The following is a 19,484-nucleotide window of genomic DNA, read 5'->3' on the forward strand; positions in this document are numbered from 1 at the left end:
GTGCTTATTATAGAATAAGTTCACTGAACATGACTCGCCCAGCTGAACAACTGATGGAGTTCACTCACGTGTCAGCAGTTATTCACATAGTGATAGTTGTACAAGTATCCTTAGACTTGAGGTCATCATAGTCATCTTGTGTACACTGAACTATGCTTTGGTTTAGTTCTTAGTCTCCAGGGACAATTATTAGGGCTCTACTGGGTATAGGAATTTGTACACGAAGATAATGTATGATCAATAAAGGATCTACCCCTTCAAGTGAAGGAAGCGAATGTTCAAGGCTGATCCACTTATGCTAGTTCAGGAATCTCTGGCCAGAGTGAATGAAATTAGAAAGGTGTTTCTAATTTGCATAGAACTACGCATAGTAAATGGTAAGCAAGTGATTAAATTAGATAGGCTTGACACGAGATCCATGCCTTGTATTTAATCGGGACATTGTAGGGTAGAAGGAGTTTGTTGTACGGTAACTATTCACTGAATAGGTTCTTGGTATTCTAAGCAGTGAATTCATATTATCCGGATAGTCGCGATATGCTGAGAAGTATCCCTCACGATGTAGAATAAATGTGATTAATTAATTAATCATATTTAATAAATTAGAGAATTTATATAAATAATGATAAAATAGTTTTATTATTATTTATTTCTACTACCGGCTTAATATTGAACCTACAGGGTCACACCATAAAAGGAGAATGATTTAATGGTGGAGGAATTAATTAATAATGGCTAATAATTATTTATTTATGAAATAAATAATTAATTGGAAAATTTAATAATTGATTAAATGAGATTTAATTGATTATAAATTAATTAAGAAAAGTTCTTAATATTATTAATTAAGGATTTAATTTTTTGGAAATTAAATCAAGAGAGAGAATTATTTCTAAAGTGTTTAGAAAAAGGATTAATAATTAAAAGGTGTTTTAATTATTAATGAGAATAATAAATGGGATAATAATAATAATATTTATGGGAAAATTTCAGCTGAAAATTTTGCCTATAAATATACTATTATAGACCCTATTTTTATTAGAACCCCAAAACCCAAAAAGTTTGGAAAACCCAATTCTCTCCACCTCCTTCCTCCTCCTTAACATCGTTTTCTTGGTGGATACCGGTGGAGTGTTTCACAATTGAGGAGCTACTGCTAAGGATCTCTGATCGTTGTCTCCGAATTATTTTAAAGGTTAGATTCGATCCCTCGAATTTTTATTCCAGATCTGTATGCTTTTATTTGGATTTTATATGTGCGAAAGTGTTTTGTCATGCCTCCGCTGCGACTTAAATTTGATTAACTAATTCTTAACTACAATTAACTACGAGAATTGAGCACTTAATTGACACTTGAATTAACAATAGTAAAACACACATGATATCACAACTTCATTACTACTTCCTTCAATAGTCATTGTCATTACCCTTAGCATGCAACAGTATTGATATTAATCGAACAACACGAAACTGATAAAGCCAACTTTCATTGTACTAATACCATTCTACCAAGCATCCACAATTAAGACAGAAGTTAAATAGGCATCAATTATGTTGAGACACTATATGTCTATAGAATTTTACAACATAACGATTTAAGAACAAGTTATTCCTTATGATTACACAGGGCAAGTAAAACGGTTAGAGTTACCCACTAATCATGCATACACATACATGAACCTATGCTAGCATGACAAGTTCTAAACCTCAAGATCCATCGTCGCTTCACAAGAGATTAACACCCTATCTTATATGTTCACGACGCACATAAGACGAATAAGCACAACCAATACTAGATATCATACAATAATCACACACTAAGGTATTAAACAACTAACTAAAGAATTCCATAGGAAATCCGTTACGACCCCATGATCACGATTAACCCATGATAGAACTCATCGTCATCATGGGTTCATATAAAAATATGATAATAACACACGAGAATAATAACTAAAACTACTTATATTAAACCAGAGTACAGTCACAAGAGTAAATAGGTTCAAAGTAAAGAAAACTAGCATCCAACGTTACAACGAAACAAAGAATCACAAGAAAATATGCTTCATCTTCGTTGCGGTATGCTAAAACGGTCTTCTTCCTTATCTCCTCGCTCCTCGATTAATACTACAATCCAACACTCTGTGAAACGTCTCTGAAAACTTCTTATATAGGAGTCCCATAAAACCAGCTAACTCAGAAGTTGGAATCTTAACAGAATCAGGAGTCTAAAGTAATTATTTTAAAATTCCATCCCTGAGCGGCCGCTCAGCATTCCTGAGCGGGCGCTCAGACCCCTTCTGGAAAATGCTCTGTTTTTGCTCCCGTTTCTTGCTGCATTCTGCTCCTATCTTCCCACTTGCAATGCCAAACACATGCCAATGCTTATTCTTGATGAAATCTCTCCAGAAATGCAATTAATACCCTGAAATGCACAAATACTAGAAAAACGCATCAAATACACAAAATACTTGATTCCAAGACATCAATTCAAGCCAATTTAAGACATTCTAAGTGGTATAAAATGCCACTTATCACCTTCCTAGTTCCACTCCGTTATATTGTGATATTAAGAATGAAATTCATATTGCACGTAATTCGGTATTTCATTAGCGCACTAAACATATTGAGATTGATTGTCATCTTACTCGCCATCATCTGCTACAAGGCACCATATCATTGCCTTTTGTTCCTTTTTTGGTTCAGATTGCTGATATTTTTACAAACACTCACTCTATTTCGTAATTTTTTTTTCTTGTCAGACAAACTCTCAATACTCATTGCTGTAATATCATGAGTTTGAGAGTCTCCTATTTCGTTGGAGTCCTTGGAGTTCATATATGTTCGGCAAGTAAAATACAGCTTAAATCGTTGCAAAACGTATTATTTTTTAATGATATTCTACAAATATCACAATTTTATTGAAAATCTTGCAGATTGCATTGATTTTACAAGTAGAACGTTGCAAAATATATTATTCTACAAAACATGCTTAGTTTGCAGAACATAAATGTTCATGTTGCTGAACATGGATATTGTACTTGTAAATATATGAAATTTGTATGATTTTATTGAAGTAATGATATTTGTAAAACATGTTTTGCAAGATAACATGTTTTAGAAGGCATTTTATTTGTAGAATATAGATGGACTCCGATGACTCCAATTAAAAGGTGGACTCCATAGAACTTTACTCTCTCTCTATATATATATATATATATATTTTAATATTATATAAATTAGGTTATTTTTCGTATTTAGATTATATTGATATTTTATATAAATCCAAACATGTATTATAAATTCTGATTATAATAAAATTTTATGTTGGCATTATATCTCTAAAGTTAACTGTATAAATTATAATGTGATTCGTATTTTGCACAAACATTCATACTAGTTTCTTGTTATTGATATTAATGGGACGAGTATAATTTTGAATCAACTATTAGGTGTTATTGATAGTTAATAGGTGGATTACATACGATTGGCCGCTAACAATAACGCGCAAGCTTACATTAATATAGTAGCATTTTTGTTTAATATTTTTCATCATAAAATTTGCTGCTAACTGAATGCATTAATCATTTTTATGGTCATGGACCCATTATTAAATTGGTTATGTAAAACAGGATAAGTACTTGCTCAGCAGCATAATAGGCCAGTAATAAGTGCATTTTCCCAACTACTAATATTTCCGTCGAGCAGTTGTGGTACCCCATGTAACAAACTTGTTGGAGGAGATTAAAGTGCCACGTTCCCCTGCAAGAGTTGTTTAAAGTAATGCTTTAAATGGCCAACCTAAAAAGGCCTAAACAAAAGTGAGAGATTAATTACATATGCATTTGAAAGTCAAAACAGTGTGCCTTTGTGAACACCGCCGTATTAATATTTGGGTTGTAGTAATTTATATATCTACATGAGTTTCCCCGGTAGATGGCCCCTTATATTATACTCCTCGTTCCTCCTAATTATTATCACAGAGAATATATACTTTTTCTTCATCTTAAAATGTCTGCCGAACACTCTCCCAAAAACGATAACAGTTGGAGGGATAGATGGAGTAGTTATTTTAAATAAAATATTTTATTAGTTATTTTAAATAAAATATTTTAAAATAACTTAGTTTAAATATATATTAAACAATATTTATAATACATAATAATGAATTTGAAAAAAATACATAATAATAGAATAAAATTATAAATATAAAAACTTAAAAAGTAATATTACTCAAACTAAAAATATTGATTATCGACTTTTTATTAATATAAAAATAATATTTATTATTTGTGTAATAAAATTATTTTTGAATAAGATAAAATTAGTGAAGTAAAGGGATTGAAAATTATTATTTTAACAATATAAAAATGAGAAAAAAGTAGAATGAGAAATGAATAAGAAACAAAATTAGTAGAGGTAATAAATGAAAAAGAGAGACCGAAAGTAAATTAGACGAGCTGAACATTATCAGTGGAAGACAAGTTGACCATGATACATGTAATTTGATGATGTATATGATGATGTTTACTTTTTTTTTAATATAGCGTAGATGTTTATACCCAACAAAAAAGATATTTAATCCCTCTGTCCCAATTTATGCCTAAACTTTTAGGTTGGCATATCTCTCATTTTTAAATTTTCTTTTTGTCAATATAAATTTTGAATCTTAAAATTTTATTTACAAAATTAAAATTTTAAAAATTATTAATGGAAATATGTGTTCAATGCATCTCAAATTATGTACAATATTTAAAAAGAACAAGTTCATATACTTCCTCCCTCCCATTTAATTGTTTACGTTCATTTTCAGCACGTTTTTCAATACTCGTTTAAAGTATATTTTCACAATAATTTTTTAAAAAAAAATTCTGAAAAAAAGTTTCATGTTTAAACTTTTATTCAAAAAAAGAAATTTAAGAAAAAACATTATAAAATTATATTTTATTGAAGTCTCGAAATAAGTGCAAACAGTGTACATAAACGGGACGGTGGGAGTACTATTTTTTTTGTTATTATTATTTAAATTTATTATTTTTAAAATTCATGTTTTTTTGAAATATTAGTTCAAAATCTATATCTTAACATGCATAAGTCAAAAATATAATAACTATCTCTATAACAATAATTATATAGGGCAGTCCATGTAAGGAAATAGTCATTATTTAAAGGATATAAATATATAATTTATTTCATTTATCATATGTAGTTATAAATTTTAATTAACAAATTAAAAACAAAGTTGCAAAATTTTTTTATTTAAAAAATCATTCAAATTTGATAAAATAGTTTAAAGTGATTCTATAAAAAATTACCGTAAAATCACAATTATTCAAAATTATTGCACAGTTAAATTAAATTTAAAATTACTTTTTGTTTCAAATTTCAATTGTTAAATATTATATTATATTTCAATATAGTTGTTATTCTATATTAACAACGAATTTGATAAAATTTTATTATAAAATTAAGGGTTCTCTACTAATTTATGTAAGAGGGTTTTATGTTCAAGAATAACCATAATTATATTATCTTCATCCATAATTACATGTACATTTTAATTTTTTGCAAATCAAATAGACTAAACACTAAAATTTATATTTTTGTTAGAAAAATAAAAAATTAGATTTTAAATAGATAGATGCATTTTTTAATAATACAATTTATCTCCTTTTTTCAATTTATATAAATTTATAAAATATTGTCAATTTGAACTTAAAACCTCATTGTCTATGCATGTATATTGTCCGGAAAAAAGACGTGTGTTAGTGTTGAATATATTTGCATGCTTTGAGCAGTACAATGAGCACTGAGCAGTACAAGTAATTCTAAACCGAGCACGATTTAATTATTACAAAAAACATATATTATCATCAAGTGTAGATCCGGAGGCTACCTGTAAGCTGTTCCCGAATGTGCAGATATGGATTGACCCCTTCAACTACTATGTACAGCTAATGGATTTCATGAATTTAATAATTATATAAATATGTGTTGGTTGTTCTGAACGTAATTACATACTGCCTATATATACACCACATAAAAGTCATTTATATAGCTACTACGCATTGACAACAATAACACAAGTAGTGAGTCCTATAGGATTCTTCAATTCATAAGTGCTAGCTTGTCACGAAATATATAGCATCTAGCTAGCCTGCAGGTGTGTTTGCAGAGATTCAGCAGCCATGGTTTGTAAGTATTTGTGGGGATTCTTTTATTATGCAGCAATTTTTGGAACCATCTTCCTTCTACCTTTTCTCTGTTCCTCCGAGAAAGGTAATCGTAATATGATCATGCTAACTATTTAGTATTTACCAATGATCAATTAACTTTTTGAAAAAAAAAATTATGTAGACATAAGTGCACCAAACTTTGATAATCCTCACATCTAATTTTATGAGTATATGTTTTTGCTAATCTTTTTCTTTCGAGGAAACAAAAGTCTTTGCGATTTTTAGATTCGTATAAAATGAATTTTTCCGAACACATGTTTTTATGTTTAAGTACATTTTTAATGTAAGATTTTAAAATTGGAGGGCCTATATATTATTAATCTTTCCTGGCTAATGTATGCAATTCATGCATAAAAATAAGAACTACTAATCCATCCGAAACAATAGGTTTGATTGTCTGACAATAATGGGTAGTGATTTTAGTGACTTGTTAGCTAAAATATCATTAACTAAAATTTTGTTGTAATTGTAAAAATTTATACTCAGTGCTATTAGCTATATTCATTAGCTATATCTAAAATATTAATTTATTTTTAAATTTCAAGGGCATTAGTTAAAATTTTGTTGTACCCGTAAGGATTTATGCTCAGTGATATTAGCTATATTCATTAGTTATATCCAAAATATTATTTTATTTTTAATTTTTAATATAAAATTAAAATTAATTTAAGCTATGTATATTCAATATAATTGAAAATAAAACATGTATTTAAAACAAAAATATTTAATGATAATATTTTTATTTTTTTATATTTATGAAAATATTTTAAAGTAAATATTATAAAATAAAAATTATTGCAATTATAAATATAATAACATATTTAATAATGGAAAAAAATTAACAAATATTACCTACATGTAAATATAATTTTTAACTGAAGCATAGTTATTATAATATAATATTAGAATTTTTATTTTTGGTTAATAATTAAATAATATTTAAAAATTACTTAAGGCAGTATGTTATTTGTTAAAAATTATTTATAAAAGAGAATATATATAGGGTAAAAATAGGTTAAGTGTTAGACCATATTTTAAGTATGAACTGAGGTGAGCTATCAATAGATGATGGGTGTACATTAGTGTGCCCTTTTCTCAGTGTTTAAAAATATATCTAAGAGGAGTTTCGGTTGAAATGATACGTAGACATTATACCTAATAGATTTGGAGATGCTTTAAAATAGTCTGAATTGGATGTTCCTAATCTTCAGTTTAAATTTGATTATTTTAGCAAGAATTAGCTTGTAATAATACTAATACTATTACTAATAATAATAATCAATATTTGGTCCTTGTCAGCTCCATATTCGACATTTGCCAGAGATGCAACCGCGGCTCCGAGAATAGCATACTATGACTACATAGTGATAGGGGGCGGCACTTCAGGTTGCGCATTAGCAGCAACACTTTCACAAGACTCCCAGGTTTTATTACTCGAAAGAGGGGGTTTACCTTACGGTAACCCTACGATTACCAACATTGGTGGTTTTGCCCTAACCCTTGCAGATGTCTCACCCTCCTCACCTTCCCAGCTATTTGTCTCAACCGACGGCGTAATTAACCACCGAGCTCGTGTCTTGGGTGGCGGTTCAGCCTTAAACGCTGGATTTTTCACACGAGCAAGCACTAAATTTGTGAACACGGCAGGTTGGGATCCAAAACTAGTACAACAATCATATGAATGGGTGGAAAACAAGGTTGCGTTCGAGCCCGAAACAAAGCAATGGCAATCTGCTGTGAGGGATGGGTTGCTTGAAGCTGGAGTTTTGCCCAATAATGGGTTTACGTATGATCATCTAATTGGTACCAAAGTTGGTGGCTCAATATTTGATAAAGATGGACATAGACACACCGCGGCTGATTTGTTAGAGTATGCTCATCCTACTAACATTTCTCTGCATTTTCATGCAACCGTGCAACGTATTCTGTTCAATCCAGGAGGTATGGTTTATTTATTTTGTACATATCAGTATCCTCATATTATATACATATTCCCAACTAACACTAAATATTACTCTTTCTGTCACTCCCATTTGTTTACACTTTACACCTTCCAATTCCAATTGTTTATGTTTCAAAATTTTCCAAAAATAGTAAAGTTTTTATAATTTTTAAATTAACTACATCCACTACTCTCCTCCACTATACCCATTTTATACATATAATGTTAATTCATTCTATTACTTTACTCATTTTTTCAACTTTTCTATACTATTTTATTATTTTTCTTAAAATTCGGGTCTCACCCAAATATAAACATTTGGGAGGGACGAGGGAGTAAATATGACTGTATTGTGGTCTCCATCTTTGTTTCATGTGTTTTTCAATTGCATGCAACATGATGTCAAGTTGTTGTTGATGGTATTGGTCTGTCTCTGTATATTTATGTATCTTTCATCGTCTTAACCATAAATTTGAAATAAATTACAGAATGACATTTGTGTGATTATATAGCTTAGAAAATTTATTTGAAATACACAAAAAACATCAGCTTATTAATGACACATACGTGTGCAGATTCAAATACACAACTATGATTATTATATTCCATTATATATATATATATATATGTTCTTATATAACATATGTCTTGTTTTAATAAGATATTTTTATATTACTTTAGAAAAGTTTCGTGAGTTAACTAATTGTAATTTTTAATTTTATAATCTAATATAACTGGCAGTATATTCAAAAATCTTTCTTTTAATTTATTTTATTTATTCGATGACACATTAAGTACTTGATATTAATTTGTATCGAAGTTGAAAGTTCAACTTTTTCTAAATATATTAAGTTTTAGAATACGAAATTTGTGATATAATTTTTATCAACTGGAGGATTATGTAAAGGTTCAAAATTAGGTGTGACTTTTTTTGTAGTTGAAACCTTTTTGTTAATTTCCCAACTGTAAGTTCCCTACAAATACAATAATATACATGGCTATACCAATAAATATACCAATCAGGTAAAGTATGTAGATTCATTATTTCTGGTTTTATAGATTTATACCGGACACGCCAAAACAGAAGCGTAGCCACAAATTCTCATTTTCTGCATATTTATAGCTACCTAATTAGTATGTATTGCCATTTTCTTTATATTTTTAAATTTACAGGGATCAAAGCAATAAGAAGATGTTTTATAAGTGATAAATATTAGGAATCAAAAATTATATCCCAAAACAGTTTCAAAATGTCTGGCACATTCTTAATTATCTAGTATCTAATTAAATGAGATGAACCCTGTTATTTAATTAAAATTTAGTAAAATTTGTATCTATATGATTATAAGAGGTTATCTTTCAAATATATCAGAAAGGGATCTATAATTCTTTGCAATATGCTTCTTTAAATATTCACAAACAAATTTCTCCATGTTCAATAGTTAATTTATTTTTTAAATAAACAAACAAATTCATTTTATTAATACTATTAGCGAAGAAAGTGAATTTTTTGATCTGTTCCTTAAAACGAGATCCTATTTATTTTAAATTGCAAGCCTAATATGGCTTTAAATTGAGACACAACAATTTTCTACTCTTTATTTATTACTAGCACTCACCTCATACTATTTTAACCATATTTGATTTTTTGACCTGCATTTTAACATGACAAAATATATTATTTGTACTTGATAATTATATAAATATAAATTTTACATCAAATTAAAGTTTAAATTCAAAACCTTAATTTGATATAAATATTAAATACAATATATAAATCTAATTATGTTATAACACCTCAAAAGTCAAAATGTGGTCCTTGTTTAAATAGATTTAGTTATTCCTAACACCCACCTTATTTCCCGCAAATTCAGTAGTAGTGCTGCCGGCTAGAATTGGATATAAAACTTTGCACAAAATTACATCATAAATGAGATGATCATAAATGAGATCTGAATGTTTTAATTGTGGCCATTTATATAAATATGGCCTCGTTCCAATCAAAATTTAATACATTTTGTAAAAAAATTGGACACTACTTTGTACATGAAGCATTTTTCCTATATTTATATATTATTCTTATTACCCTTTACTGACAGAACCATTTTTGTTACCTTTTTAATTGCTATGGCTCAAATATAAATTTATAATTTATCTTACTTTTTGCATTTCGCTTCTATACTTTTCTAAGGCCATTAAATTTTCTTGCAAGATCGAAAACTTAAAAAAAAAATAAAGAATGCGAGATCAGCGAAATTCTATTTATTCCTTACTGTTTGGAAGACTACATGCAATGGCGAAATGAGAAAATTTATATTATATATATGAAACAATCCTCTATAAAGAAAAATTGTGTTGCTGGAGCTGTGCGGCGAGCTGTTAGTTACAGCTAGATCCGGCAAAATGGGTCTGAATCCGAAGAATTTAACCGAAATATATGAATCCGAGATCCGAATTATATAATCTGATAATTATCCGAAAACCAAATTAAACCGATCCGAAACTTACCCGAACCGAAAATTTAACCGCAAATGATATGAAATACTAGATCCGATTATAAATTGGAACCGAACAAAACCGATTCAGAAAATATTCAAACCGAATATGATCCAAAATAAGCAAAATTCATACTTAAATGTATCTTATATTCGTAATAATTTGATTATTTAATTATAAATTAATGTAAAAGTACTACATTTAATAAAGTGATATTTTTTTATGTCTCAAAACATGAAACAATAAATAAGTTATGATCCGAGATATCCGAACCGCATTTAATCTGAACCGAATTTTGTCCGATTTTTATCGGAATTTCATCTGCTTTTGATCCTAATTAGACCCGAACCGAATCACATCCGATCCGATCCGAATGACCTCCAGTTATATCATAATCCGAAAGTGGAACCGATCCGAAATAGATCCGATCCGATTATCCGATTTGTCAGGTCTAGCTATAGTTATGTGATTATTACATTTTAATGATAAATTTAAATTCAGTGTCCTCTATGTTAATATGCAACTCTTTGTTGTGATATGTATATAATTACATAACAATAAGTCAATTCAAGTGCAGAAAGACCAAGATCTAATGGAGTAGTGTTCGAAGATTCAACTGGAGTGAATCACTGGGCATACTTAAAAGAGGGTACCAAAAATGAGATCCTGGTGACAGCGGGTGCACTTGGAAGCCCCCAACTCCTAATGTTAAGTGGTATTGGGCCTGCTGATCATCTCACTGATAAGGGAATACAAGTAATTGTTGATCAGCCCATGGTGGGACAAGGAATGGCTGATAATCCAATGAATGCTCTTTTCATTCCTTCAACTCAGCCTCTTGAAATCTCACTCATTCAAACCGTGGGTATTACTCCATTTGGTAGCTATGTCGAAGCAGCAAGCGGGACTATTCAGTTGAACTGGGCCAGTAGTTTGCCTCAACAACTATTTAATCAGGTCCGTTCCTTTGTTTACTGTATTCTACACAAGTTTTAGTACTCTATTTCCGTAGTATCCAGCTATCTAATGGAGAACCCTCAAGATATGAATGAATATTTTTCAATTCTAAAATATGAGATGACAGAGTTGTTTCATTTATATGTTAAAAAAGGTTAATAATTTTGTTTGTTTTCTATCCTGGGAATGTTCAACATGTATTTTAATTGTCCATTAATGGCATTTTGGCCGATTCTGGACAATAAAATTGTCCTAGTTGTCTTTGTAATTTTGAAGCCATCAACTCTTTTAATTGGCGACGAACTCTTGTGGCAGACTGAACAAGTATACGGAGTGGCCAGAGAGCAATTACAGAGTGCAGAAGCGAAAGCTGCAGTAGATTCGTACTTGGCATCAAGTGTTCAAGCAGGAATCCTACTACAGAAAATAATGGGTCCAGCTTCTTCGGGCCATCTGGAGCTGAAAACACTAGATGCAAAGGACAATCCAGAAGTCACTTTTAACTACTTCAGTGATCCTCAAGACTTGCAGAAGTGTGTGCAGGGTATGGAAACAGTGATACGGGTGATAGAATCTGCAGCGGTGTCTAAGTTTCGATACGCTACCGGAACCATACAGCTATATATCGACTTGATCCTTGCCCTGCCAGTCAACTTGAGGCCTAGACATTTATCTGCTACTTATTCACTAGAGCAGTTTTGCATGGACACAGTTATGACAATATGGCATTACCATGGCGGATGCCATGTTAACAAGGTTGTTGATCACAATTACAAGGTTGTTGGTGTTGATGCATTACGTGTTATTGATGGATCAACATTTTACTTCGATTCACCAGGGACGAACCCTCAAGCTACTGTCATGATGCTTGGAAGGTACATATACCAAATAAGATCAATTATATATAATCATGCATTTTGTACGTCAAATTTATTTGCACTAATTTAACTCAACTCAGATTCATTTTCTGATGTTTGTTTGATATATATGCAGGTATATGGGACAAAGAATTCTGCAAGAGCGATAAAAATAGAAGAATATTTATTCTCCGTTCTCAAACCGGATGATGTAAAGTGTACTCGTTTGTGATTTATTTATTATTAGTGCCAAAAATTATGTTAAGGCACATATTTATACTGGTGTATTAAGGCGAGTAGTACCTTGATGGTTCATATTGTAATGTTGGATCTTTTATTCCCGTATGTGGATTACATATTTAATCGTCACACAGTTCGCAGTGCCGGATAATGATATATATATGGACAAGTAAAGTTCCAAGTACCACACTGCTTCATATATTAACTCAAAATTTAAGCTATTCATTTCTAGTATACATGAGTTGTTTTTGAAATATATTGCCCTGCACAGGAGAAAAACATGACTCGACTTGCTGTTTAATTAAAAAATATCATTCAAAAATTAACTTTTTTTTAATCGTAGGCAACGCTTATCATAGTTAACGCACAACCACTACCTTTTGAGTGCGAATTCTCCTCCCGTGGGATTCGAACCTCTGACCAAGAGGATTGTTATCTCCTCTTTAACCAACTAGTCAACTCCTGTGGCCAAAAATTAACTTTAATCTACACATTACAAAAAATAAAAAATAGTGCTATATGCACCAAATTTAGTTCACAAGAAACTTACAAAAATGTGAAATATTTTAATTGAGTTATTAATGTGAATGCAGAAACACATTCCATTCCATAATTACCATATACATATTTTGTTAAAATTTTTGTATATAATTTTATGGATCTAACATTTTTCAAAATAATTATTCCATACGAGAACGCACGTAAATTAGATATTTGACTTTTCAGATTTCTCTCCTTCGCTCCGGCCGGCAGGTGGCCCATTAATTTCTTAATTTGTTCAATTAATGCACGAATAATTGCATGAAATTTGTGCAAGAATTATATATTCTTATTATCTAACAAGCGTAATTATGTAGCAATAATTGTAAAAACTTTTCTTATTGTTTTCATTAAGCTTTCCCTCCGAAATTATATTATTATCTCGTAATCATGTTTTTAAGGTAAATACGCTATACGAAGATGAATGGTATCGGAATACAATACCCGCCACGAAGAGTTCCTTTTATTCAAGAAAATTTATCTCCAACTGACGGGCGTGCAAAGATGACCGCAAAAATTTAGAGCATAAAACTTTAATTTCTGAATTAAATATAATTTCTTCAATTTTATACCAAAACATCCTTAAGTAACCAAAATAACAAGCATGTTTCAAATGAAAGGTAATATGAAAAGACATAATTAATATGAATTAATTATGTCAAAAGTTGACTAAAAAGTCCATGGTCAAAGCCCGTGACGACCACGACCCAAAGTGGATCGTGGCGACCACGACCCGATATAATTCCTGGTGACCCGAGTAGGTCATTACGACCACGACCTAAGATGGGTCGAGGCGTCAACGGCCCAAAATCACTTACATGATAGGCCGACCGAGATGACCTGAAAACGAGGTCCGCAATGACAACAAAACAACGTCCAACATGGAAACAGACTCCAACAAGGAAGGATCTAGAATCCACCGTCTTGAGGAGTCCTACTTACCATCTAAGTTGAAGACTCGTTCACGAAGTCCCCCATCTTAAATATAAACCTAGACTCAACATCTATATAAAGGGCTCTACCCCTCAATCTAGAACTACATTTAGACTCGATTCTCTACAAAATAGAGAGACGTAACCATATTGTGAAGACCGTGTCATATTGAACACAAGCGCATCCATTAAAACTCGAAACTCAACAAACATAGCATTAAAGATAAATGAAACCCTAATTTTTATTCAACACTGTGGGAAGACAACATGAACCATGGTGAACACATGTAGCAGAAACAACAATGGAACTGATGATCCAATCCCATCACACATATTTTCATCCACGGTAGAGATCCTTCCAATCTCGGCCTACGACACCATCAAAGGAGGAGCTCCTGTGGGGACAACTGAGACTCAGACTCCAGGGGAGAATCCCCAAATACAAGATCCTCTACTACGGACGAATCCCCCTATTCTAGATCCGCTAATAGGGATGAATCCCCAGTCCCAACCACTGTAAGCATTACTGGATTCTGGACCCGTTGGGTATGAGTTTTCTACTGTCGTAATCCCAGGGATCACTAATCTTCTTTACATGATACCCTTGTACCCTGAGGTTGGAGGAAGTGGACTCTCACGTCAAGGAGAAGGACAAAGGCAGACTCCCTAATATATTCGTGGTTTACCCCTATCCCCGAAGGATGAGACTTCTATGGGCCTCACTCTGAAAGAGATTCAGATTCATCATAGGAGGAGAACGGTCCAAAGAGGAGGCGTGTTACTAGGAACCTCAACCAAGAGACTATCAACAGCCCCGAAGCACCCAAGAGATGATTCCCCAATATACTCAGGAGAGGGGTAAAGGCTCATGAAATCAAGATCCAAAGGTTGAAGCGTGATATGGAGTTGCATCAACCGCCGAGGCCTCCTCCAATGGCGAGGTCAAGGGATTTTCCTCATGCCATAGAACTGGAAGGTTCAACACCGAAACAAAGGGTTGTAACTCCAAGGACCGATCTGACTTTCATAATTCCCCTAAGAAATACTAATGATCCTAAGCCCCCTTTTACTGAGGAGATTGTGAACGCCCATATCTCAAAAAAGTTCAAGATGCCCACCCCTCAGGCATAAGATGGTACTAGCAACCTGATGAATCATGTGAGGACATTCTCCAACACCTTGTCGTTGCAGCCTGTAAACGATGCTATTAAGTGGCGAGCCTTCCCTCAAACCCTATTTGGCATAGCTCAAATATGTTACATCCATCTACCGCCCAACTCGATTGGGTCCTTCAAAGATCTAATCCCGACCTTCCTTTAGCAATTCATCAGTGGCATAGTGCATGATAATAGTTCAACTTCTGTCATTAGAATTGTACAATGAGCGAATGAGTCCCTCAGAGATTACCTAAATCGGTTCACAAAGGAGGCCTTGAAGGTCCCGAATATTAATGATAAAGTGGCCATAATAGCCTGCAGTAAGTAACTAAAGATGAATTCTTCAAGATATCCCTGACCAAGCGCCACCTAAAAGCATGTTATTGTTAGTCTTTGTGCCCGAGAGACATTAATAGTACTATGTTTAGTTTAAAAGATTTGGATTATTAATGTTTATGTTTGATCGATTATTTCTTTTATATTTTAATATATCTTTATTTACATCGATATAAATGTTAGATTAATAAATGTCCTTGAAATATGATATGCATTCTATATCTCTAAGTGCTTGACTTAGAAATGAGATGATTAGAATAATTTCAATATTTCTAAAGGTCCCTACTCAAATATTATTATTAAGGGACAAAAATAATTCAATAAGACTAGTGTGTTTTTTTTACTGATGATCACATCTCATTGATCATAGGTACAATGATACTAAATTCAAAAACACAGGCACATGTAAATGTACATGATGTTGGATAAACCTAATGTGAGATTCTACATGTTTGCTATGTCTTAAGTAATTCTCACAGTGATAATGATGTAATGGTACTTAGACTTGAAATTATTATATTTCTATACGAGAGTAAATGTACTTTGATTACATTAAAAGTTACCTTTGACCGGGTAATGATAAAAGTGTACTTCAGGTATATTACCGTATGAGAAATATGAATGATCTAGAATGATTTAACCCTCATAATTTTAGGAGTGATATAATTGGCCTCTTGTGTGAGCTAGACTATGAAATATGTGGTCATGCTCAAACAATGATTTGATACGATAGCCTACTCATTGATCAAGAAAACATGGATTAAACATTGACAAGGATGACATATTACACGCCTCTAGTTTAATCTATAATATGTGGTTAAACATTATATTACATTGTACATTATTCACGAAAGATTTAATTGATCAGCGATTTAATTTTTATTACTTGGAGCTGCACCTCCTTGTTGATGATATGATTTCCTTTGAGCATAATGCTGTGATTGCTGGAATCCAGGTGGATTAAACTGTTTACTTATGCCTTGCTGATATGGTTGCTGAATAGCATTATGATTATTACTCTAGCTGAAATTTGGATGATTTCTGTTTTTAGGATGATAAGTAGCTGGCACAGGCCGCTGCGGTCGCTGATAATTGTTCACATACTGAACAGATTCATTAACAAGAGAACACTGATCCGTAGCATGAGAACCTGTACAAAGCTCACAGACCATAGCTATCTGATTGACTTCATAGGTGGCTAAAGAATCGACCTTCCTAGACAGCACTTGGAGCTGCGCTGCAATAGCTGTAGTTACATCAACTTTCAAAATACCTGCTACCTTCACAGGCATCATCCTTTGAGTTGGGTTGTGATGCTCATTTACAGCCATCGTCTCAATCAGATTATAAGCCTCAGTATAGCTTTTGGCCGACAAGGCGCCTCCAGCTGCTGTATCGAGCATGGGCCGAGATTGGGCCCCCAAACCATTATAGAAACCAGTGATCACCATCCAATCAGGCATACCATGATGTGGACACTTTCTCAACATCTCCTTGTAGCGCTCCCAAGCTTCGCACATAGATTCTGTAGGTTGCTGCGCAAACTGAGTAAGAGCACTCCTCATAGCCGCAGTCTTCGCCATTGGATAAAATTTCACCAGAAACTTTTGCGCAAGATCTTTCCAAGTAGTGATGGTCCCAGCTGGTTCAGAATATAACCAGTCCTTAGCTTTATCCCTCAGTTAGAATGGGAAAAGCCTCAGCTTGATAGCCTCATAAGTCACACCATTATATTTGAAAGTACTACAGATCTCGACAAAATTCCTGATGTGCATGTTGGGGTCTTCGGTAGCAGCACCTCCAAAAGAAACAGAATTCTGCACCATCTGAATAGTGCCCGACTTGATTTCAAAAGTGTTAGCCTGAATAGCCGGATGAAGGATGCTTGACTGAATGTCATCAATTTTAGGCCGAGAAAAGTCCATAAGAGCTGGATCTGCCGGAACTATACGATCACCCATTATTACTGGCTCTTTCTGCTCACTTCCTGAATTCGAATCTTCAAAATCTATCTTCTCCGGAATATCAAGAACTTCGTCTGTCTCCTCAGCCGTATCTAAAGTCCTCTTGCGAGTACGAGAACATGTTTGCATAAACGCTCACTAAGGTACCTGAAACATAACCGGACACACTTAAGTAACAAGTCTTAATCAATGAGTCCTAATGACCACTGATGGTAAGTACATAAACTAAACAAATACGCCGAGTCCCCGGCAGCGACGCCAAAAACTTGTTAGGGCGGAAACACGCGCTAATAATATACGCAAGTATACGAGTTCCAAAGTAATATAGAATACTTTATAGTTCGTTCCCACAGAGACTCGGACTAATTATGTTCAATTAACACTCACTCACCAATGTATAATTACTTCTCAATGTCAAGACAATAACACTTAGATTTGATTAACTAATTCTTAACTACAATTAACTACGAGAATTGAGCACTTAATTGACACTTGAATTAACAATAGTAAAACACACTGAAAGGAATATGTCCCAAGTCCAATCATGTATGAGGATTTAGGAATAACTTTTATGTAATCTGTTTTGATTTCATTGATATTAATAAAAGACTTATTTTGTTTTTATTACGGGCTTTATCTATTTAAGTGTTTAAATAAGATATACTATAGTTTAGAGTAAAGCTTTTTATGGATTATGATAAGATCATAATAGTGAGACCTAAAAGATGATAACTCTAAACTTAAATAGTTCCTGGTCGTAGGATTACTAACTGGTAATTAATAATCTGCAAAGATCGGTACATACTATGCTTGCTTCATTACGAAGGATGTCTGTTCTCATAGACATTTGTGTGGTGACACTATAGCTAGTATGTAGGTGCTTATTATAGAATAAGTTCACTGAACATGACTCGCCCAGCTGAACAACTGATGGAGTTCACTCACGTGTCAGCAGTTGTTCACGTAGTGATAGTTGTACAAGTATCCTTAGACTTGAGGTCATCATAGTCATCTTGTGTACACTGAACTATGCTTTGGTTTAGTTCTTAGTCTCCAGGGACAATTATTAGGGCTTTACTGGGTATAGGAATTTGTACACGAAGATAATGTATGATCAATAAAGGATCTACCCCTTCAAGTGAAGGAAGCGAATGTTCAAGGCTGATCCACTTATGCTAGTTCAGGAATCTCTGGCCAGAGTGAATGAAATTAGAAAGGTGTTTCTAATTTGCATAGAACTACGCATAGTAAATGGTAAGCAAGTGATTAAATTAGATAGGCTTGACACGAGATCCATGCCTTGTATTTAATCGGGACATTGTAGGGTAGAAGGAGTTTGTTGTACGGTAACTATTCACTGAATAGGTTCTTGGTATTCTAAGCAGTGAATTCATATTATCCGGATAGTCGCGATATGCTGAGAAGTATCCCTCACGATGTAGAATAAATGTGATTAATTAATTAATCATATTTAATAAATTAGAGAATTTATATAAATAATGATAAAATAGTTTTATTATTATTTATTTCTACTACCGGCTTAATATTGAACCTACAGGGTCACACCATAAAAGGAGAATGATTTAATGGTGGAGGAATTAATTAATAATGGCTAATAATTATTTATTTATGAAATAAATAATTAATTGGCAAATTTAATAATTGATTAAATGAGATTTAATTGATTATAAATTAATTAAGAAAAGTTCTTAATATTATTAATTAAGGATTTAATTTTTTGGAAATTAAATCAAGAGAGAGAATTATTTCTAAAGTGTTTAGAAAAAGGATTAATAATTAAAAGGTGTTTTAATTATTAATGAGAAT

General features: G+C 32.4%; 1 protein-coding gene and 1 non-coding gene across 2 annotated transcripts; both read left to right on the forward strand.

Annotated features, from left to right (window-relative positions):
- Positions 1-6,045: 6,045 nt before the first annotated feature.
- Positions 6,046-12,912, forward strand: LOC141713239 (protein HOTHEAD-like). Its single transcript, XM_074516561.1, has 5 exons — positions 6,046-6,279; positions 7,536-8,177; positions 11,252-11,631; positions 11,947-12,506; positions 12,625-12,912. Exons 1-5 carry the CDS (start codon positions 6,189-6,191, stop codon positions 12,656-12,658), a joined length of 1,707 nt encoding a protein of 568 aa, XP_074372662.1. The 5' UTR covers positions 6,046-6,188; the 3' UTR covers positions 12,659-12,912.
- Positions 12,913-17,154: 4,242 nt separating this feature from the next.
- LOC141715827 (small nucleolar RNA R71) lies at positions 17,155-17,261 on the forward strand. Its single transcript, XR_012572575.1, has one exon. It is a non-coding gene; the product is annotated as a small nucleolar RNA R71 (small nucleolar RNA).
- Positions 17,262-19,484: the final 2,223 nt, after the last annotated feature.

This window comes from Apium graveolens, chromosome 3 (genome assembly GCF_009905375.1).
Source record: "Apium graveolens cultivar Ventura chromosome 3, ASM990537v1, whole genome shotgun sequence".
NCBI lineage: Eukaryota > Viridiplantae > Streptophyta > Magnoliopsida > Apiales > Apiaceae > Apium > Apium graveolens.